General features: G+C 36.9%; 10 protein-coding genes across 10 annotated transcripts; 5 read left to right on the top strand and 5 right to left on the bottom strand.

Annotated features, from left to right (window-relative positions):
* The first annotated feature begins 40 nt into the window (after positions 1-40).
* Positions 41-758, top strand: RHIMIDRAFT_258110 (uncharacterized protein). The gene is made up of 3 exons (XM_023611323.1): positions 41-131; positions 187-264; positions 324-758. The coding sequence occupies exons 1-3, from the start codon at positions 111-113 to the stop codon at positions 531-533; spliced, it is 309 nt and encodes a 102-aa protein (XP_023464592.1). The 5' UTR covers positions 41-110; the 3' UTR covers positions 534-758.
* Positions 759-1,684: 926 nt separating this feature from the next.
* On the bottom strand, positions 1,685-3,229 carry RHIMIDRAFT_314347 (uncharacterized protein; the record flags this gene model as incomplete). Its single annotated transcript, XM_023614927.1, has 8 exons — positions 2,922-3,229; positions 2,779-2,865; positions 2,691-2,730; positions 2,426-2,616; positions 2,261-2,367; positions 2,145-2,210; positions 2,020-2,090; positions 1,685-1,971 (listed from the first exon to the last, which is right to left on the bottom strand). Exons 1-8 carry the CDS (start codon positions 2,964-2,966, stop codon positions 1,685-1,687), a joined length of 894 nt encoding a protein of 297 aa, XP_023464591.1. The 5' UTR covers positions 2,967-3,229.
* Positions 3,230-5,480: 2,251 nt separating this feature from the next.
* On the top strand, positions 5,481-9,149 carry RHIMIDRAFT_293097 (uncharacterized protein). Its single transcript, XM_023613955.1, has 15 exons — positions 5,481-5,579; positions 5,633-5,698; positions 5,744-5,863; positions 5,916-6,380; positions 6,431-6,511; positions 6,561-6,745; positions 6,832-7,491; positions 7,547-7,617; positions 7,670-7,811; positions 7,878-8,076; positions 8,120-8,218; positions 8,273-8,375; positions 8,423-8,717; positions 8,775-8,866; positions 8,918-9,149. The coding sequence occupies exons 1-15, from the start codon at positions 5,510-5,512 to the stop codon at positions 9,000-9,002; spliced, it is 2,733 nt and encodes a 910-aa protein (XP_023464590.1). The 5' UTR covers positions 5,481-5,509; the 3' UTR covers positions 9,003-9,149.
* A 271-nt stretch (positions 9,150-9,420) lies between these two features.
* RHIMIDRAFT_204854 (uncharacterized protein) lies at positions 9,421-11,962 on the bottom strand (the record flags this gene model as incomplete). The annotated part of the gene is made up of 8 exons (XM_023606788.1): positions 9,421-9,778; positions 9,833-10,074; positions 10,125-10,250; positions 10,312-10,485; positions 10,545-11,314; positions 11,373-11,498; positions 11,548-11,679; positions 11,740-11,962. The coding sequence occupies 8 exons, from the start codon at positions 11,960-11,962 to the stop codon at positions 9,421-9,423; spliced, it is 2,151 nt and encodes a 716-aa protein (XP_023464589.1).
* Positions 11,963-12,697: 735 nt separating this feature from the next.
* RHIMIDRAFT_258100 (uncharacterized protein) lies at positions 12,698-13,285 on the top strand (the record flags this gene model as incomplete). The annotated part of the gene is made up of 3 exons (XM_023611322.1): positions 12,698-12,819; positions 12,873-13,033; positions 13,086-13,285. Coding segments are annotated over exons 1-3 (328 nt in total), but the record flags the coding sequence as incomplete, so codon positions are not given.
* Positions 13,286-13,558: 273 nt separating this feature from the next.
* On the bottom strand, positions 13,559-15,029 carry RHIMIDRAFT_187486 (uncharacterized protein; the record flags this gene model as incomplete). Its single annotated transcript, XM_023605886.1, has 3 exons — positions 13,559-13,744; positions 13,895-14,877; positions 14,933-15,029. Coding segments are annotated over 3 exons (1,266 nt in total), but the record flags the coding sequence as incomplete, so codon positions are not given.
* Positions 14,923-15,387, bottom strand: RHIMIDRAFT_26630 (uncharacterized protein). Its single transcript, XM_023611900.1, has 2 exons — positions 15,171-15,387; positions 14,923-15,109 (listed from the first exon to the last, which is right to left on the bottom strand). Exons 1-2 carry the CDS (start codon positions 15,297-15,299, stop codon positions 15,020-15,022), a joined length of 219 nt encoding a protein of 72 aa, XP_023464586.1. The 5' UTR covers positions 15,300-15,387; the 3' UTR covers positions 14,923-15,019.
* An 81-nt stretch (positions 15,388-15,468) lies between these two features.
* Positions 15,469-16,135, bottom strand: RHIMIDRAFT_293093 (uncharacterized protein; the record flags this gene model as incomplete). Its single annotated transcript, XM_023613954.1, has 2 exons — positions 15,469-15,782; positions 15,856-16,135. 2 exons carry the CDS (start codon positions 16,133-16,135, stop codon positions 15,469-15,471), a joined length of 594 nt encoding a protein of 197 aa, XP_023464585.1.
* A 1,674-nt stretch (positions 16,136-17,809) lies between these two features.
* On the top strand, positions 17,810-19,445 carry RHIMIDRAFT_285372 (26S proteasome subunit P45; the record flags this gene model as incomplete). Its single annotated transcript, XM_023613273.1, has 7 exons — positions 17,810-17,837; positions 17,890-17,934; positions 17,993-18,030; positions 18,088-18,169; positions 18,222-18,456; positions 18,511-19,372; positions 19,428-19,445. 7 exons carry the CDS (start codon positions 17,810-17,812, stop codon positions 19,443-19,445), a joined length of 1,308 nt encoding a protein of 435 aa, XP_023464584.1.
* Positions 19,446-19,738: 293 nt separating this feature from the next.
* On the top strand, positions 19,739-22,380 carry RHIMIDRAFT_204747 (BRO1-domain-containing protein; the record flags this gene model as incomplete). Its single annotated transcript, XM_023606779.1, has 8 exons — positions 19,739-19,932; positions 19,991-20,036; positions 20,091-20,148; positions 20,234-20,365; positions 20,442-21,246; positions 21,294-21,538; positions 21,599-22,230; positions 22,282-22,380. The coding sequence occupies 8 exons, from the start codon at positions 19,739-19,741 to the stop codon at positions 22,378-22,380; spliced, it is 2,211 nt and encodes a 736-aa protein (XP_023464583.1).
* Positions 22,381-22,398: the final 18 nt, after the last annotated feature.

Raw genomic sequence — 22,398 nt, 5'->3', positions numbered from 1 at the left:
ATTCATCAAGTTTCTGTTGCTGTTTTTTTTTTTTTTTTTGAACCAAAAGGTCTAACCTGGCCTGGAGACCGGCAATTTCATCCTCCATCTTATCGTGAGCCCTCTTGAGAATGGTTCGCCGTTCTTCTTTTCTAGAAATTAAGAACGTGTAAGCGCAGATCGTCATATTTTTTTTATAAATCTTACATTGTTTCTGCTGTTGCTGTTGCTGCTCCCCGCATACACAAAGAGAGCGAGCGGAGAGTCTCTAAATCCCCATCACAACTTATGAATATAACAAAAAGTGAGAATACAGTTACTTCTTTATATGAAATATATCTTACGTAGACGGTGGGAACGCCATCGTTCAGGGAAGGCCGAACGGCCACAGATGCGATCAAACCGCAAGTGGTATGACCGTGGATGGCGTACCTTCCGAAAAATTTGCTCGCATCCACTTCGTTTTGAAAGTGGATGTATGCGCCGTTTTGGTCAAGCATTTTGACCACATGCTGTGGATTTATCTGCCCACAGTGGAAGATTACTGTTTTTAGCTCTTCATCGCTAAGATTATGCAGCTGTCCTCCGACAACGACCTGACAGGAAGGGATAAAGCACGATGAGCACATTATTAAAATAAAATAAGAGAAACACTACATGTACTATAAAATACGCCAGAAGTTAGACTAGTTCTACGTGCACTGCCTCTATCCATTACCTATGATGTTGGCCAACAAAACTTTTGATCATCTTGTTTATATTCAAGAAGAAAGAGAAAAAAAAGAAACGCTGTTGTTTTTTTATTTACTCTAGCTTTATATTGTCAGTTGATCAACAAATAACCAAGATTAATCACGTGTAATTGCATTAAAGAATATTCCATTGGGAAGCGTTAGGCTAGATAGCAAATTTGATAATGTGAAGTTACCAAGACAGCTCACAAAGGATAACAATGAATGATTATGAGTTACAATTGTAAGCTAATATAAATACTACCTCATACGAATATCAATACAGACTATCTTTTACTCGTCTCAGTCATCCTAGTTTTATCTTAATTCCTCAAGTTGATCCTAGTCTGTATTCTTCTTTCTGAATATAACAGGTCGAAAAAGTGTAGTCTACCAAAGGGAAGAACCGTGTTTGACCTGGGGATTGGATTAAAACACTATTGCCTCTTGAACGGGGCAAGGAAGATCTTTACCTGACGCCATACGCTTAGAAAGGTTGTATACGTTTTTTGAGGTGTAAATTTCTCTATTTCACGTCATCTCAAAATCCTTAGCAGGCTAAAACACTGCAAATACCACAAAATGCTTGAGCGTAGGACGTTTGGTTGCATTCATGGCATATCTAATGTGACAAGATGGCAAAAGTTAATCAACCCATTCGCTATTTCTGCTTGGGCTCTTTGGACATCTTGGTTATGATCTGCTATGATAATACTTTATGTGCTACATGCTATCATTGGACACGTACATCATTATTATCTTTTTATTATATCTGGTCAATGTAGTATGAAATCAATGAATTGGTACAATTAAAGTGTGTTGAGATTAACTAGAGAGTTTCCCTAATATGGCATATACAAGCTCATTCCTCAGTGATAAAGTACTCTTTTGAAACCATTCTGTCTACGACGCGCTGAAAAAGACTAATAGTAAAAATAAAGAGAGTTGAAAAGTTTGTCAATTTATTTACAATATTATTGCTGTTGTTGTTCAAAGAAAGCAGGGTTAAGATACATGCTATTGCCTGTTGATTGCTGATTATAGCTGGGCCCATTTCTTCCTCTATTGTTGTTGTTGTTGTTGTTGTTACGCATGTTACCTCTCATCATCATTTCATTATACATCCTTATATTTGGGGGTACAGGTGGAGCAGCGAAATAAGGCATGCTTGGGTTGAAGGGGAAATTCATGGTTGTATTGCCTAATCTTGGCATAGGAGGTGTATTATTGACAATATTCCTTGTTGATTTGTTACTTGATTCTATTGACATATGAGTACAATCTTATCTCGCTTTATATACCTTTATACCTTTTGGTAAATGCTTGAATGGATTCGGTGAGGTTGTATATAGTGCATAAACTCGTTTATGATCAAATTCACTATTCTTTGTTTATCAGCGATCTATTCTATGAATTCTTTTTTTTTTAACTTACGTTTTCTCAAAGACATCCTTTGCATGAGAAGCATATTCTTCATTATCAAACTCAAGAAATACAATACTATAAAAAAGGAGTCAAGACGTTGTATGGTATCATCATGTATTATTTACCCTTTTGACTTTCCATTCATTTTATATTCAAAAAATGTCATTTCTTTAAGATGTTCTATAAGATTAGCTTTCTTTAATGGTTCTTGAACGTCTTTGTCAGTCGTGTACTAGAAGTATATAATGTTTAAAGATTGTTATTATTGTAATTATTATTGTTGTTGTTACCCAATGAAGCTCCCCTAGATAAATGCTACTTGTGGGTTGATTTGATATACCACGTAATTGCGTTAAAGATGTTGGTATTTGGTGCTGAAGCTGTTGCTGTTGATGGTGTTGTTGTTGGTGGTGGTGTTGTTGTTGTTGCTGTTGTTTATGGCTCTGGTATGCCTGTAGTGTTGTTTGTATTTTTTGATAACCTATAATAATAATAATAATAATAATAATAAAAAGCGTTATTTATGCTATTTCAATATCATATGTTTTCCTTTACCTTGTTTCTGATCTTCATTAATCTTTAATGATTTAGTTGTCTATTCTAAAGGTTATTTCTTTTGTTTAGTTCATATAAAAGAATTTACCTTTTCATCCATAAGTTCTTCTTCTTCTTCAGGCCTTGATCTCTTTTTTACTGGCACATCATGAACAATTTCTTCAAGATCATCTCCCTATTTTATAATATTAACCATTCGTATTCTTTATATCTTTAGTTTTATTCGATTACCAAACCAAAGTCGTAATCACCATAAATATCAAGTTCTTCAGCCATTTATAGTCTTTATGTTTAAGAAAAAGAAAAGAAAAAAAGTAAGCCTGATTCGGTCATTAAAACATTAGTTATTACCCAATAATTCAAAAAGGGAAAGAAAAGGGGGGAGTAAAATGCCTCCATATACGTGCCATCATGGATTCTCTACTTCTTCTTAATTTATAAACTTTCTATAGGTTTCTATGTATGATGATACCTTGACTGATCATTTGCTTTGTTGCTTTTGGAGTCAGCTAAGTTTCTCAAATTGGAGAGGCTGATAAAAATGAGTTACTTCAAGACTGAGTCAAAGAAGTAAAAATGGTTACGGTACATGATAAATGATTCGCTCATAGTTGCCAGTTATGTGCTCTGAGGTATAGGATCAGCAATATACAATCCAACATATAATGAAAACGTAACACAAAGAACAGATTGGCTATAAAAAGTATAATGATGGAATACAATGTTTCCACTCTCCATTGGTCATATTTTTGAGAGCTAATTGGAAATCTTCTTGAATCAAGTTGCTCAGGGTCCAAGCTGTATGACTTTATTAGACTGGCTGCCTGGTTTGGAATCCTTGTTGTCAAATATAGTTTCTTTAAGGCATGACTTAAGGGCAGTATGATCCCATGAAACGTCAAAATAACATTTTATTATAAGAAGATACGCCAGCTAAGGCATATCTACATGACGATGTAGTGTATTGGTAATCTTCCTATTAGTCGAAAGAAAAGATAAGTCATAGATTACAAAATGTTTTTCCATCTTTTTACACTGTTTCATGTATGCTTGACACTTTTTTTTCTTCTTGTTATTATCGTTACCTCGTTTCATATTGTTTAGTTTCAAAATAAATACAATTCCTTGCCAAGAAGCATGTTGTATCTCCTATTGCAAAAATTTTACTGTAGAAAATGCAAAGTTATGCGTAGAAAGAATGCCAAAGATGAAAGAAGTTGAGATCTGCTATTAAAAGAATCCAAGCGAACCAGAAATTGTTTGTGAAGCGCACGTATTTGGTGCACCACTTCTGTACAAATAGTATAGATCAAAAGAAATCAGAAAAAGACAAGAAGACAGTGACATAAGTGAGAAAAGTGACCTAACATTCTGTAAATAAAGATAAACGTAAGAAATAAAACGGCCAACATTACATGCACCAGAAAATAGGCTAATTCTACGAGCGTTTCTTCTAGGCACTACATGTAAGACTGTTCAGTGAAATATCCTTTGACATGAAATAATTTATTATAATTACACTTGAGCTGATTCTGGTTCTTTATTGATCAAATTGACATCATAAAATCAGAATAAATAAATAAACAGCATTTCTTTTTATCTCGTCTTCTTGAAAAGAAACAAACTAAGATTCTGACTTTATAATGTCATGTTTAGATTGACGCGACACATTGGAAAGTTTTGTTGAACTTCATCATAGGTAGAGGATAGAGGTAGTGCACGTAGAATTAGTCTAATTTCTGGTGCATGTAGTGTTTCCCTACTTTAAAACATAGCTAATGATTCGCAAGCTATTGACTTTATTAACTGTGCCTTTCGATCAGAGTTAGAATACTTACTACATTCATCATACAAGCTGGTTTACGTATATGATAAAGAAATCTTGGGAGCCGTATGGAGATTTACCAAGAAGTTTGACAAAGTTTCTCCACTTGGTTTCAATCAGTGGCTGCATAAGCAAGATATAGACTTCCTTATGGACAAGCCAGAGCGCAAAATCTTCAAGGGAAATACAGGAATTCAAAAAATAAGAAGAAGACATCTAAATGTTTTAGACAACAAGCATTATCGTAAGGCTTAAAGATAATATGCAACATATATGAAAAAGTTAACTCCATTTTGATAGCCAATCTTGCAGAAAACATCATAAAAACATTGCCTAAACATCAAGCATATATGAAACAGTGTAAAAAGATGGAAAAACATTTTGTAATCTATGACTTATCTTTTCTTTCGACTAATAGGAAGATTACCAATACACTACATCGTCATGTAGATATGCCTTAGCTGGCGTATCTTCTTATAATAAAATGTTATTTTGACGTTTCATGGGATCATACTGCCCTTAAGTCATGCCTTAAAGAAACTATATTTGACAACAAGGATTCCAAACCAGGCAGCCAGTCTAATAAAGTCATACAGCTTGGACCCTGAGCAATTTGATTCAAGAAGATTTCCAATTAGCTCTCAAAAATATGACCAATTTTCTCGGTAAAGTGACCAGTTGAGCGTGGAAACACTGTAATTTCATGCATAGAGCTTAGTTAGGAAAAGGAAGGAGATCAATACGATCATAAAACCATTTCATCATGGACAAGCAGTCTTTGTAGGCTGTTTCAAAGTAGCAATCTAAAATTGAACAAATGACATAGGCATTCTATATGTCATGTACATACTTATGTACCTCTCTATTGAGACATCTCGTTCAAATCAATGCTCTTTTCAATGACGTCTCGTTCTGATTGTTACACAAACATTCAGCATTGAAGAAAGAAAGAAAAAAAGGGCAAAATAGAGTGTTTCATTTCTCACCATTTAAAATGCACGATGCTTTTCAAGTAACAACAGTAGTTGATAAGTTAAATCGTATAGAATCTATCTTTGCTCACGGTAAGATAGATTTACATAACTTTTACATTCTCATTTGACAACATCATATAAAGGAGACAGACTCTTGATTGGCACTGGTTCGGGTCAGCTACTTGTCTTTGACATTAAAGAACCACTAGGTATAACTCATTATCTAAAGGAAGAACAATAATAACATGTTGTAGTGGCAGACGATAATGAAGTGCCCGAAGTAACACTTTCCAAGACTATAAAGACTTTCTCAAAGAGACCTATTGAGCAACTGGATATCATAAAGGAAATTGATGTACTCGTGTCACTCTCAGGTATATATATTTTAAAAAGTGTATGCATAGAACAATAACCGAGATTTATTAGACGGACTGGTCAGCCTACATGATCTACATACATTTGAGTTAAAGATGGCATTGGCCAAAACAAAGGGTGCCAACCTATTTGCAGTACAAACCATGGTTGAAATGAGCCCTGAGGAGCAAGTCCCAGTTCTGACCACTCGATTGGCTGTGGCTGTGAGAAAGAAGCTACTTGTGTTTATTTGGAAGGACACTCAGTTTTGCGAGACAAAGGAGTTGAATATACCAGATCGAATCAAAGCGATGTCCTGGGTGGGGGCCACAAAGATTTGCTTGGGGTTCCTAGCAGAGTATGCCCTGATGGATGTAGAGCAAGGTCAATTAACAGAACTATTTGCCTTAACTGGACAGGCTGAAGCAGGGCCTATGAGCACTTTGAACAGTCTTTACAACATGTCAATAGGATCAAGAGGAGGAAAACCGATGATTACAAAGATACCCAATAACGAGATGCTTTTGGCTAGAGACCGTAATTGACGTTATCGTTGCTATTTTCCGCTTCTTATAATTTATTAATAGACATCAGTATCTTTCTCGGATTGGATGGTACTCCAACACGAAAGGTGGGTATTGAGTGGTCAGGAGCACCAGAACAAATTGGTAAGTTGAAATAGGCAGAAATAAAAATATACTCATTTGACTGAACTAGGTTATTCTTATCCTTATGTGATTGCCATTCTTCCAAAGCATGTGGAAGTGCGAAACATCCAAACACTGTCCTTAGTGCAACACATTGATTTAGCAAATACTAGATTCTTAAATCAAGGAAAGCTAGTCTATGTAGCAAGCACTTCACAGATCTATCGTTTGACTCCCTATAGTTTTTCATCACAGGTAACTGTTGCATCCAAAAAAAAAAAAAAAAAAAAAAAAAAAAAAAAAAAAGAGAGAGAAAGAGATAATTGATTCTTTGTTTAAAGGTAGATCAACTCGTGGAAAAGCAAGAGTATAAAGAAGCAGTCAGCTTGTTGGATCAAATTGATGCTGTACTTGTCCAAGACAAGGAAGCAAAGCTCACTTCGATTCGTACTGCATATGCTCATGACTTATTTCGACATGGAGAGTACGATAAGGCACTTGAGCTATTCCAAGAACTGGACACGTCACCAGAAGAAGTGATCAGTTTATACCCAGACATGATTGCCGGTCATTTGGCTAAGAAGGAAGAAGATGAGAACAGCAATCATGATGGTGATACCAAGAAAAGCATCGAAGAGGAAAAGATAGAGCGACCAGCAAGTCGGGCTTCGACTAAAAGCAAAGCGACTACAGTCGCAAGTTCCATCAAGCGGGAACCTGTACCACTCACCGGATTCCATCTTCGTGATGCTGTCACATATTTGATTCGATACTTGACAGATAAGCGACAGAAACTTGCTAGAAAGTTGAATGATCCTTCTGTCAAATCACCCAAGAGTGATTCTGTAGATAATCAGTCTCTCTTGGACCAAGCGTCGTTGGTCGACACCACTCTTTTGAAATCTTACATGATGACTAATGATGCACTCGTCGGTCCATTGCTCAGAGTTCAAAACCATTGTGATGTTGAAGAGTGTGAAACGATCTTGATGGAGAAAAGAGTAAGTTAAAAAGAGATCATATCTGAAAAATATGGACTGACATTATATAAAAAAGAAATACAAGGAACTTGTCGATCTTTATAATTGTAAAGGATTGCACGGAAGAGCACTTGATTTACTACAAAAGTAAAAATATTATAATAGTCAATTCAAGAAGTACTAAAAATGTTACTCTTAGACTTGGAAATCAACAGGATGGGCCCTTACGTGGCGTCCTGCCGACTATTCGATACTTGCAGAGATTAGGAATAGAATATTTTGAGCTTGTACTAGAGTATTCACGTTGGGTGTTGGAAAAGGATCCAAAACATGGCATGGATGTGAGTTGAATGATATCAGAACGAGAGAAAGAGGAGAGAGGACATATGACTAACCCCTGATTACAGATATTTATTGATGATCTAGAAAAGACAGAAACATTTCCAAGAGATAAAGTGTTGAAGCATTTAGAGTCTATTTCAAGTGATTTAGTCATTCAATATTTGGAGTTTATCATTCAAGAACTTCATGATGAATCTCCGGAATTTCATAATAGACTTGTTATTGTCTATCTCGATAAAATCAATTCAAATAAAAAGAAAAATGGTAATCATGACAGTTAACAAACAAAACCACTAATCAATAATAGTAGGGGATACCTATGATACAAGGTCTAGACTTCTTTCATTCTTGACAGGATCATCCTTTTATAAAGCCGAAAGGATATTAACGCGTCTTCCGGATGATGGTAAACAAATGATCAGGATATCGTAATGCATTCTGATAACACTATTTTTATTAGACCTGTTTGAGGAACGAGCTATTCTGCTGAGTCGAATCGGACAGCACGATCAAGCACTTGATATCTATGTATATAAACTAAAAAACTACGTCATGGCAGAAGAGTAGGTGTAATTACAAAAAAGGTAAATGATTAAACACAAGATATTAGATATTGTACAAAGATATTCCGAGTGGATGCTAAAAAGGGTGAAGAGATGTACTTGACTCTGTTAAAAGTGTATTTGAATCCCAGTAATCAACAAGAACCATTGATTCAACCAGCGTTGGACTTGCTTGCACATCATGGATCACACATTAATGCGAGTGAAGTATTGTCTATCTTGCCTTCCGAGACACAGTTACATGGTTTATTCCCGTTCTTTGAAAAATATATTCGTGCGGCAAACAAGAGAAGAAATATGGATTTGATTGTAAAGAATCTATTAAAAGCAGAACAAATACAGGTAAATGAATGACGACTTAAATATTCATATGCTAATTTGCGTCTTTTTTTTATGTAGGCTGAAGAACAGCTCATGTATTACAAGTCTCGAGCTGTCAAAATCACAGAGGATCGCATGTGTCCGCAGTGTAACAAACGCATTGGCAATAGGTAAGTGAAGTCATGGAGATAGAATGCCCTCTTTTTTTGACATCAATCTAGTGTATTTGCTGTATTTCCGAATGGTGTCGTTGTTCATTACTCTTGTAAAGAAAAGATTGAACAGACACAATGGAAAGTGACATAAGCTCTTTATCGGAACTGATAGGAGGAAAAGGAAGAAAGGATATTGTATCACATTTTGATTTCATAAAAGAGTGTAAGACTCTTGATAAATAAAAGCAAGATAAGGAATGGGATAAAAGGCGTTATTTCTTTTTCTTTTTCTTTTTCTTTAGAAATGACTTTAATCATTTTTACACATATTCTTTGTGATCAAAGATCAGATGGAAATGGTACTGGAAAGATTTGCGCCGTTTGTGGATCAAAATTACACATGACTAGTAAACTACTTCTAAAGTACCTTTTTGTTTTTGATGACTTATTTGTCTTAGAACATTGTCCGGTGCATCCTTAATTACTAATTATTTGACATCTATTTATAAAGCATACACCATCTTCTATCTCATATCATTGTCATTATCAATAAAAAGTATTTATTGTTATTATTCTTGTGAAAGCAAGTTTAAAAGATCCAAAAATTTCGTGCTCGACTCTATTCTCCACTTGGCAAGCGTCTTGCGTTCATGAGAGCCAACAATAACAATAAATTGCACCACTTCTGTACCGCTTGCTTGAATTCTTTCTAAAGTGCGGAACATGTCTTCATCGGTCTTATCATCTCCAACACAGAGGACGAAATCGATCGTGTCATTTTGAGCTACAACTCGATTGACTACCGATCCCTTATTGATTAAACTGTGACGAACTTCCACATTCATCTTGTTTGGTAAGCATTCGATAGGCTGTTTGCCTACAAAGTTTTGCTCAATATGATTTTGACACTCCATTGCTTGAAATGCACTATTATATGATGAATTGAAGTGGACAACATGTTTTTTCTTTTCTTTCTTTTACCCAAATTTTGGATCTGCCTTGCGGTAATGCCAGACAATACAGCACTCCTTTTCCTCAACAGTACTGCCTGGTGTACGCTCAGTATAATACTCAAAGACCTCTTTAACTCCATCTTTCCAAGAAAAGTCCAGATTCTCTGCCGCGTTTGTCCAAGTTGTGCTCTGTGGGTCCTTAATGAAGCAACCGTGTTCAGCAGATAAGCCCAAATTGGGTATGTGGCCCAAATATTGGTCGAGCCATTCCTACAAAAAATAACGTTGGATAAAGATCTAATTGATCAAAGGAGGGTTACCTGTGTACGACCAGAGACAACCCATACGACATTTTGAGGGTTCTCACATAGTTTTTTCAAAACCTCAATCGCTCTCTCTGAAGGCTTGGCATCTTCTGGATTAGCATGAATAGGTACCAGGGTCCCCTATGATAACAAGAAAAAAAAACGAGTCGGCATCACCTTCTTAACGTAATTTCATCCTTACATCATAGTCAAAAAACAATGCACGTTTGCGGCTATTATCATATTCTACTTTAACACGTGAAACATCGAGAGGAGCAGTCGTTCCCCAATTACTCTTTTTCGTGTCAAGGAGCCCCTTGACAAGAGATCGAGCCCAAAAGCTGGCAGTGTGAGATGTCACAAATTGACTGAGTTGCTTATCAAAAGAAAACGTGAACACAGTGTTCTAAATCATGCTTTACCTAGTGTCCCTACCTCATATTTTATCTTTTTCTCTTCTTCACTCATCGATAAACACTCTGCAATAGCTCTAGCCACTTCATTAAAGTTCCAAGGGTTGACAATAATGGCTGCACTCATACTTCTTGCTGTACCCGTAAATTCAGATAATATCAATGGACTGTGGTGACCTTCCTGTGCGACGATGTACTCAAAGCTCGAAGTGTTCATACCGTCAATCACGGGTGTAACAAGACCGATATCAGCCACCTTCAAAAGAGCATAGTATTCATCACGATCAATATGTTGATTAAAGAGATTTGCAGGCGAGAACTCTAATGAACCGTATTTGCTGTTGACGCGTGCAACAATTTCGTTTGCCTTTTTTTCAAGATCGGGAGTATCCAAGACACCGGGTGAGGTCACTTGGATCAAGACAACCTTATCTCGCCATTCGGGATGTGTATCCAAAAAGATTTCAAAGGCTTCCAGTTTCTGAAGCACTCCCTTGACGCGATCGAGTTTATCTCTACCAATGATCAACTTCTTTCCTGCGTACCTCTCCCTAATCGCTTTTGCTTTAGGTTCAACGCCCGGACGGTTGCAATGATCTCGTGTTCTTTCAAGGTCAATGCCGATGGGATAGATTCCTATTTGAACAAGAGATCCTTGACCAAGTACACCTGCAGGAGTGTACTCATAGCCTAGGAGACGCGTACAACAAGAAGTGAAATGGCGAGCATAATCATATGTCTGCAAGCCGATCAGATTTGCTCCTAAAATGCCTTGAAGAATCTCCCTACGATCTAGTATATAAACACACATAAGTGAACGTCTGCTATTATATAGCCCATTGTTACTTACGAGGAAGACATCTAAATATTTCAGAGCTTGGGAATGGTGTATGTATAAACAAGCCTACACGTGCATCAGGCAGTCTCTCGCGAATCATCTGAGGAACAAGAAACAAGTGGTAATCATGAACCCAAACTATAACAAGAACGCGTCAGAATATCGATACATAGTTAATATGACTTACTGATATCGCCATCGTTATAGTGATTTATTGCTTCTTGAGCAAATATTTCATTCACTTTTACATAATCTTTCCAAAATGCAATCTCATCTACGTTATCAGACCACATAAGGTAGTGCATCAATGGCCAAAGCACTTTTTTATATCTTTTTAGCTTCACATCATATTAACCATCTCGTTTTTCATTATTCTTACCTTGTTTACTGTAACCTTCATAATGGCCGGAGGCAAGCTTATCTTCAACAAAAATGGGTAGCATGTCATATTTAGACAACAACAGACTTGTTAAGCTATCTCTTTCCTCTTCACTAATGTCATTCACTTCGATAGGATCATTTTCATCCGTAAAGATAGAACCTGTGCCTCCGATATAAAGAGTCTGGTAATCCTTCTTTAATGAATCAATGGCAGCATACATGGCTGAGTGACCGCGTCTCTGGGTTAATCGCCAGTTGTTGGTTCGACTGACAGTAATAGTGGACCGTCTTCTTTGAATATGAGAGATAGGATTCAAGTCATGCTCTTCGGTTGGTGTATGAGCTGGAGTTATCTCAGAGTAAACATTAAAAGGGTTCTTTTGTAACTTTAGCTGCTTTATCTTGTCAAGGATAGACTGATTGGTATTGGATAAGTTGAGAATACAGCTGTATGGTAACTGGTTGACAACATTGATAATCTTTCCTTTAAATTCTTCTTCACCTCTCACTCCAGTCACGACTTCCTTTAGCTTGTTTACTGCGTTGTACATGATAGTTTATAAGAGAAAAAGAAGAAACTACAAAATCTTTTCTATTTATGCACAGTAGAAGCGGAGGTCTAAATGACGTTATGCACAGCATGGTAAACTGTCACCCTTTCCTAATGTTACGTAAACATTATATTCTTTGCTGACAACATCCCCAGGTGGCGAGGATAGTTACACTTTCTGTGTAAGAAAAAATAAAGGATAAGCTTTGGTTATTTTGAAGCAATGCTGAGACCCCTTGTTTATAATAGACACTAAATGTCATTTCATGAGGCCTTCTTTTTTCTAAACAGGTCATAAAGTTGCTTAAAAGTCTCTACCATGGGTGAAACCCTTTCAAAAGTACTTGAAGAGAGGTCATCTCTTCTCTTTTACAAGAAAGGTGCTTCTGTCTTTTTTTTTTTTTCACTCCAATGTCACAAGAAGCAAATATTGACTTGGACTTTTTTGAATCACTCGAGTCAAAATCACAGCAACTACTTCAGCAGTTTGTAGATCATGTTTCAAAAGTTCAAGAACAAATGCAGCAAGTAGGAAACAATAAAGACCAAAGAGTTTGTTTTCGTGTCCCTAATAACTACAGATGTCAACGTCAACAACTGAGTTAGAACATGTCTACTTGTCAAGCACACAGCATTTGTGTGAAGAACTAGAGGCAAGCACTAGGAAATCTATTGAGCTGATTACTCATTGTGATGAACTCGATAAGGATCTGTTACAACTGCAGGAACTTGCAAGACAAATGTATATACATAATGAGTACTATTAAGAGTGAAACTAATACTTGACCTATTAGCAAATCTGTGGATAAGGCCCTTGATCAATTACAACACGCATTAAAAATAAAATAACAATGGGAAAAAGAAAAGAAGAAATGCTCTGTTAGGATATAGAAATATGGCCGTAAAAGAACCGTATTTCTTTCACCTTAGTGCACATAAATGTCATACAAGAAGGATATTGATCACACTTTCTTTTTCTGTAAAAAAAAAAAAACTATTTGTCATTGCATAACTTTGAATGAGTGAATTAACCTATTGTGATATTTCTGCTTACTCAAAAAGACAAATTAACTGGGCATAAATAGACAGATAGATTTTACTTTGCATTTATTTTTGGCATAGTGCCATTAATTTCTGGCAAAGTGACAATATTTACCATTCTCACCAGATTACTTTATACACAGTATGATCGATTTGAGCTTTATCTCCAGTATTGCTGTGTGGGTTGTTGCTGTTGTTGCTGTTGCTGATTAGGATTAGGTGTGTAGCATCTAAAGCAACTTTGACGAGATGCAAAATTTTGGAACCCACAGGCAGGGTTTGGACAGTACCAATCGCCTGGTCTAAAGGTGATATGATGATGAGGACGACCACCCGTATAGCCGCCGTAGCCACTAGGGCCAGTAGCAGCAGGGCCACCTGCAGAAGGAGGAGGAGCATAGTGTGATGAATACTGTCCACTGTTCCTCGGCATTGTGTTCACTAACTTATTTCCTCCGGGTTTATAGGCTCCACATTTCTTACACTGCATACGAGAAGCATAGTTGTGATAATTACATGTTTGGTTAGGGCATGTCCAATCATAAGGATTTGTATGAGGGACATAAGTTCCCGCATGAGGCGAAGGAGAGGGGTTTTCAAAGTTACACTTGAAACAATAGCGTCTTGAGGCAAAATTGTGAAATCCACAGTTTGAACAGTTCCAATCACCTGGTCGTAAATGTCTACTTTTAGCTTGTAAGGGGAAAGAGACCAACATATTACCCGCAGCATCCACCACCCTAGACGAACTTGGACATACCTCAATTGGTCTATCACCTAAACAACGTCCATTTAGAGCAAGTGCTCGCATAGCATCTGCATGTGACTGAAAGACAACAAATCCAGATATGCTAGGTTTAGAATGGTCTCCTGGTTGAATCATCCACATTGTTGTAGGTCTAAGTCCATTAGAGGAGAACCAGGCTTCTAATTCACCTTGAGTTACTTCATAAGGTAATCCAGCTAAATGGATCACCAAAGATTCCTCTTTTTTAAACTGCTTCAGGTCTGCATTGGTATCGATAGGATGTACAAATACATCTGGGTGACGAAAACTAGTCAGATAGCGAATGATGTTAATTGTTGTAAAGCATGCATTAAGCCCAACTGTTTGATCTCTGACGCGGTTTAATTTGAATAAATCACATAAATCACGTAAAGAGGTAGAGCGGAAGCTGACTTCTGGATGATGAACTTGCCAACGTTGAATCTCTTGCTTCAAATCAAACATGCGGCAATATGCTAAATAGGGTGGTAATTCTACATCCTTATCACGACTTTCACGAGGTAGCTGAATACGAAGAACCCAACCGCCATGGGTGACAAAGCAAAAACTCTTCTTTTGTTCCTCAATATTTGTCTTTATATAATTGTCCAATTCATCAATAGCATTCTTTAACGTGCCAGCAGATTCTAATGAGCTCCATCGAATACCCGTAACTTCTGTACAAAAGCTCGTTAATGGTGTACGCTCAGGCTTAACATAAATCTGTCTTGAATGTAATGTTTCCAAAGTATGAGCATCAAGCACGACAAAGGAGAGCTCTAAATAAAATAGTCGTTATGCTTTCATTCAGCCTGCTTAAACTAGAGTTGTTACCAATTATTTCTGAATTCTCTTTTGTCACTTGAACTGCTGCTGGATTAGTGGGATTTTCATCACAAGTGGCTTCTACGTGAAGTACAATCAAACGGTCAAAAGGAATGATAGTATCTGCAGGGGGAGGAGAATTTCGCTTTGTAGTAGCAGTAGCAGTGGGCTCTTCTTTTGTTGTATCTATTTCTTCTTCTGGTTTGGCAACAGCATCATGTTTGAGTTCTTCTTTCTGTTCTTTTACCCCATTATCAGTTTCTTTTTCTTCTTCTTTTTCGCTATTGATATTTTCTAACTGAATCTTCTTATAAGCTACATCTTCATATAAATCTTCTTCTGCTTTTCGCTTTCGGTCTAAATCGTACGAATCCATTTTATCCTCTTGTTAAAAAAAAGTAGGACATTGAGCTATTGCTCTGTAAAAAGAACGATACTAAGCCACTAAAAATGACGTATTTTGCCTCCCCTTTCTGAACTTTAAAACTTGGATAGCTGACTTGTATGGTTTATCTTTGCGTTTGCATATTTATATTTGGTGGAAGCTACATCTCTTCATTAGTTGGCAGCAACTGTCTTTGTTCATTATATATCTGTAACGATCTGTTATTATTTTCAAAAGTTAAATGTATACGACTTTCTAAAGCTTGTTTGCATACATTCGTGATGCTTGTCAACACCTCATCCGTTCTACCTCCAGCTTCTGATTGAAATACATTAGAGTTTTCAGTAACTTCTTCGATATTATCCATCGTATGAACTTTCAAGCTAAAGTCAATTTCTAGGTAATATCGTAAGTACGCTGTAGCATTTCTCTTATTACTGTCGTGACAATTTGCCTTGGCTGTAAACGGCACAGCTTTTATCGAAGCGATAAATCAAATACATATGCTTACAGGCACGCCTGCTACGTTAAAATTCTATACAGTTACATGCAGTCATTATTCCTTGCTCAGTTGATATATTGTATACAACTTCCGTCGTAAAAGACTTGACAATATAACAAACTTCTTCATCGATATACACCTTCTGCACCATATCTTCTAATGACAGCTCATTGATCTCTTCTGCTGCAGTCATTTTCTTTTTTGCTTCTCTAGTCTCTGAGCTCATACGTCCGATATTGACGGCCATCCTTGCGGCGTTGTGCATAATATCGGTATAAATATCATCAACCAAGATAAAGATTAAGCGATTCAGCCTTCTGTTCATCTTTCTTTGTAAATAAGTTGTCTTAAATTGGTTATACTAACTTTCAATGTTGATATTCATTTCCATATTGGTGAAAATTCGTGGTTGGTAAGCAGCAGAACAATGCATGAACTGATCATCAATAAGGTACTTTTAGGTAAAGTGCACCATGAAATTCGTATGCACTGCAAACTCCTACTGGAAATGTAGCAGCTCCTGGAAGTACAAGCAGAGAACGAAGAGTAGAGAGGCAGCTATATCGTAGGAATACTGGATTTCAAAGTCAACACCGTAGGAGAGTCATTTCTGCATATGGCGACGCAAGCCTTCCAAGTTCTATGCGTTCATTTACTCCTACACCCTCCAAGGTAAAATGAATTTCAAAAATATACAATAATATCTAATATAGGCAATATAAATTACGCAGACATTTATCAAAAAAAAGAAATAGTAATATTAGTTGATAAATATAGGACGCCAAAAGTTTGCAGCCATTGCAAAAACGATTTAGAGGATATTGCTGTGCCTGAAAGAGGATTTGACTGCAACCATTAGTATGTAAATATTATTTATATAAATAGCTGTACAAGATATTGACCTCGATTTAATTCTTCTTGGAAAAAAGATGATTAGACAGAGCTCAGAGAAAAAGCTTATTAAATGGTGTGTAAATGATGACAATCGCATTATTAATCAATCTAGTTCCTGTCCCAATAAAACGCAAATAAGTATATCTTCCAAACTTTGAACGCTTAAAGTTTATGTTCTAACCTAATCATTTACAAAATAGGCTATGTGCCCATTGTATGTCCGTTGAAACTTTGCAGCCAGTGTTCAGCTGGTAATGTTCATGGTAGAAACCTGGTAAGTTACTTTTGCTTAGTTACAACTAGTTAAGTACTGATTATTCTATTTTAATACTGTCAACTCCATCCAATGATAGGTCTGGAACCGAGACGCCAACGCAGCATTGAACATTCGATCGATTCTTGCAGATTATGTTAATAATAACTGTAATATTAGATCAAGGAATTCTACATTTAATAGAGTCCTTTAACCAGCACTATAGTACTATTTGCTTGGTCCTTTTACACTAGTAAGTGCTTTATTCTATTCTGATTCGAAAAGAAAATACTAACGTCATCATTGTCTTATTGGGGTAATCTAAGTCAGTACAACTCAAAGAGTGAAGATTCAAACGCAGTGTAGAATTAGGAAATATTGTAGTTTTGCGTGTTTGGTTGATAAGTAAGAATCTGGTGTTAAAGGCTCGCTTTGTAGTGACCGCCAGATCTTTAATAGACCAAATAAGTAATTGAGTAATAAAAGGCAAATGAGGTAAATAAAAGTAGAAGTTTGAAAATGCTCTGACAGGTAATATAATTGTTATACCAAAATCAGAGCTAAAGAAAAGAGAAAAAGGGGAAAAAGGGTTTTACTTTATATAAAAAAAAATACATCAAGGATTTATTGTTATTTCAATGAATACTTCTCTTTGAGAGCCAAAAACAAGATAGTATTTATACTGTTCAAAAAATGATTTGAAGTCAGTCATTAGTGACTGACCTTAAAAGTGGGTGGGTAACACCGTATCTTCGTCGTCATCACCGTCACAGCAGGACACGTAAGTTTGAGTTTGAGCAGCATTTATTTCTTGTTCTTTTTTTTTTAACAAACAATCCAATATAAATCAACATGCCACCAAAATCTGATTGGGAAAAATGTAAAAGATACTTTTATTAGCACAGTTAAAGGAAGCTAACATATGAATGTAGACGAAGGAAATGTCGAAGACAATGAAAATAAAGAAAAGATTGTTGGTAAATATGAAAAGCAGTAGATTCGTCATCAATCGGTTGTTAATAATTGCATATATAGCTTTGGATGAAGGAGATATCAAGCTTTTAAAAACATATGTAAATGATTATAAACAGTAGTGACAACAAAACGTAGACTAAAAGCAATCCTAACAGGGACAAGGCCCTTATACAAAGGAATTAAAGACTTTAGAGCAAGACCTTAAGGATATTCAAAAGCGTGTTAATGAACATATAGGTATTTTCTCATCTAATTTTGAGCATTATGTCATGTACTAAAGTAATTACAGGTGTCAAGGAATCTGACACAGGTTTAGCTGCTCCCAACTTGTGGGATATTCCCGCTGATAAACAAAGAATGCAAGAAGAGCAACCTTTACAAGTTGCTCGCTGCACAAAGATCATTCAAGGAGAAAATAATGAAGATCCAAAATATGTGATTAATGTAAAGCAAATTGCAAAGTTTGTTGTGGAATTAGTTCGACATGTCTCTCCAACTGATATTGAAGAAGGAATGCGTGTTGGGTAAAATTTAACTGCTGCTGATGTGTATTGATATGTCTAATACGCTTTTATTAGTGTCGACCGTACAAAATATCAAATTCAAATCCCTTTGCCACCTAAAATTGACCCTTCTGTCACGATGATGCAGGTAGAAGAAAAGCCAGATGTTACGTACAGCGATGTTGGTGGTTGTAAAGAGCAGATCGAACGTCTTCGTGAAGTAGTTGAGTTACCACTTCTTCAACCTGAGCGATTTGTAAACCTCGGTATTGACCCTCCTAAAGGTGTCTTGCTTTATGGTCCTCCTGGTACAGGTAAAACCCTCTGTGCTCGTGCTGTAGCCAACAGAACGGATGCTACATTCATTCGTGTTATCGGTTCGGAACTTGTACAAAAGTATGTTGGTGAAGGTGCACGTATGGTTCGTGAATTGTTTGAGATGGCAAGAACAAAAAAGGCTTGTATCATCTTTTTTGACGAAGTAGATGCTATTGGTGGCGCTAGATTTGACGATGGAGCTGGTGGTGATAATGAAGTTCAGCGAACAATGTTAGAATTGATTAATCAACTAGACGGTTTTGATCCAAGAGGCAACATTAAGGTGCTGATGGCCACAAACAGACCAGACACATTAGACCCGGCTCTTTTGAGACCTGGTCGTCTGGATCGTCGTGTAGAGTTTGGTTTACCTGATTTAGAAGGACGTGCTCATATTTTAAAGATTCACGCAAAAAGCATGAGCGTCGAAAGAGATATCCGTTATGAATTGATTGCTAGATTATGTCCAAATGCTACTGGTGCTGAATTACGAAGTGTCTGTACAGAGGCTGGTATGTTTGCTATTCGTGCAAGAAGAAAGGTTGCTACCGAAAAGGACTTTTTGGAGTCAGTGAATAAGGTTATTAAAGGATACCAGAAATTCTCCAGTACACCAAAGGTAAAGTACTGCATATTAATATTTAGTGCAAAAGACTCACTTGTTATCATAATAGTATCTTATGTGGAATTAGTTTTTTTATCTTGCTCTATTTTAATAAAAGTATTAAAATACAGTGAAGCTTGCCTACAAGAGATGATGGTTATTGAGGGGGAGAGGATAGTACTTGTTGCAATAGCAATAGTTGGATTTATAGAGTCAGGTGGGGAGTGTTGTTGTTTATGGTGCGTGTAACCTTTGGTTTCATGAAAGAAATCTGACATTGTAACTTTCTTTTTTTCTCTCTCTCCTCTTTTTCAGCCCATTATGTTATCTCCAACAAATAAGCTTAGTCGTTCACCTTCACTTGCTGATAGCTCAGTAGAAATGACCAATATGTTAGCCTGTAATCCCAAAAGTACTGATCGTGTCTTTATGACTCCCTACTTGAGGGAATACATTTCCAACGGTTATGCCGAGCATCCGGATTTATATACAGATGACTTTCGAATCTTGGACGAACTAAGAAATGACTGCATCTTTATGGAAGCAAATGAAAAGTCACTCAACAGACTTATCAAGTACATCATGAAGAAATTAAGAGACATGACCATGTACAATAACAACATATTCTTTTAGATACTATGCTCAGCTTGTATTTATTAGCTCTAAGTTTCCTATTGATGTTTGTATATTGCTTTTATAGTTGATCATATCTTGCTCATATTTAAATTGATAGGTTGGTATCGAGTTTCCTTGGTACGTATCAACTGCAATGGAAGCACCGCAGATAATAGGTAAATCAGATTTTATTAAAGGACAACAAAAACTAAAGCTAACCTTGATCCTATCTTCTTCTTCTTCTCTGCTATGAGGAAATAGCTCATCGAAATATGAATTATGAAAAGGCATGTATTCTATACTCAATAGGCGCCATATACAGCCAACTTGGAAACGCAGAAGATCGATCAACAACCGAGGGAGTGAAACGAGCATGCAATTATTTTCAGGCAAGTTTATCGTTTTAAAAAGATTCTATCTTGTCCTATTCTTCGGCTATGTATTGATGCCACAGTGCTGCAGAGCTCAGCAGGCTGTTTTCAACATTTGTTAGATGTTGTTATACCCGAGATGAGAATCGCACCAACGATCGATTTGTCAACCTATGCTCTGCAGACATTGATTCATCTGATGCTTGCACAAGCACAAGAGTGCGTCTGGCAGAAGGCTGCGATGGATCAACTTCGTGACGGAACGATCGCAAGGTTGGCGATCAAGATATCCGAGTTTTATGATGCTGCTTATGAGTTTGCTTCCAACTCATTCGTTCAAAATGTATACCCAAAGTCATGGCTAATCCATGTACAAGTCAAGGCATTTCATTTTAAAGCGGCTGCTCAGTTCAGAAAATCATGTGAATGTCTATCCTTGGACAAATATGGCGAGGAATTAGCTCGATTACACTTTGCGTCCGATATCGTGAAGCGTGCATTAGAAATTATCAAAGCCAATCAAAAACTGCTTTCTATACCTGTCGTCAATGACTTGAAATCACTGCAGCAGATTATCTCAGCAAACCTTGCAAGAGCCCAAAAAGATAATGATGTTATCTACTTAGCAAGAGTACCGCCCGTATCATCCTTACAGCCAATCTTGAAGACTCAAATGGTCAAAGCTACTGCTCCTCCAGAAATTTCTGACCCTGTGCCCCTTATGCTCAATAATGAAAGCAGTCTGGATACACCACCTCATCCTATCATTGGTTTGCCCTTATTTCAGAAACTTGTTCCATTTGCAGTTCATCAGGCGGCTAGTGTATACGTAGACAGAAAGGAGCGATTGGTGAAAGAAGATATTATAGCGAAACTTGAAGAATTGACAGGTGTATACCACAGGTACATACAAGATACGTAGCTACGACTCTGAATTAATTAAACATTAGTTCTGTTGAATCATTAAACCTACCTACATTATTGGCCACGGTTGAACATACAACGGGCTTACCAGAGTCCATTCTGAGACAAGCGGCCGAAGTAAGAAGTGAAGGCGGCATACAAGCATTATATAATATGTGGGAGCAGGTTCAGAAGGCCTCTTCTAGAAATGCAAACATTCTAGAGGAGGCTTTTAATGCTCTAGATGAAGAACAGGAAACGGATGAAGCGCTTCGATCAAAGTATACTTCAGGTAACAACTTGGCAATGCGTAATTTGGTAGACATGCGAGAATTAACACAGACATCAATAGCATGGAACCGGCCAGAATCCACAACGTTAACACGACAACTAGTAGCTCAAGGACAGAAGCATAGACACACTATAACATCTGCTCAAAAGGCAGATGCTATTGTCAAGAGCAGACTGGATACGTGGTCAAAGATTATAAGCATCCTAACTTTAACAAGAGAGGAACTTGAGGAATCTATTCCGTCAGATGATAGTACAGAAAATGGCAAATCCCAACAAGACAGCTTGCTTCGTATCAAACGACTCATAGAAGACATGAATCAACATTTGAGAATTCGTAGAGACTTGATCGATCAAGCCAAAAAGGCAGCCAATGCAGATGATATTTCTCCAGCCTTGTTAAAGAAGGCAGCAGAACTAACAGCCAAATCACCTACGGTCAAGATTGAAGCAGCACAATTTGAAGATTTGTTCATTGTTAACCTACGGAAATATGATAGCTTTGTAATGACAGTGGACAAGGAGGATGAGCAACAGAGCATTATTTTAAGGCAATTGAATGATGCATATCATCAATATATGACAGGGACGCCTAATAACGGATCAGCTAAAAGAGAAAAGGCACTTCAAAATCTTCACCAGGCGTATCTGAAATATAAAGAGATTAGAACTAATCTGTCAGAGGGACTTAAGGTATGTTGACAGTTACTAATACATTCAACGTCTAATATAACTTTTTATTAGTTTTATGCTGAGCATGCAAAGGGATTAAAGTCATTCTGTGATGCATGTAAAGACTATTGTAATAGACGTCAACTAGAGTCAGAACAAATGATAAGGTAAGATTATACTTTTTTTTTT

The sequence above is a fragment of the Rhizopus microsporus genome, assembly GCF_002708625.1.
Source record: "Rhizopus microsporus ATCC 52813 unplaced genomic scaffold scaffold_12, whole genome shotgun sequence".
Taxonomy (NCBI): domain Eukaryota; kingdom Fungi; phylum Mucoromycota; class Mucoromycetes; order Mucorales; family Rhizopodaceae; genus Rhizopus; species Rhizopus microsporus.
This window is presented reverse-complemented; position numbering and strand designations above follow the sequence as displayed.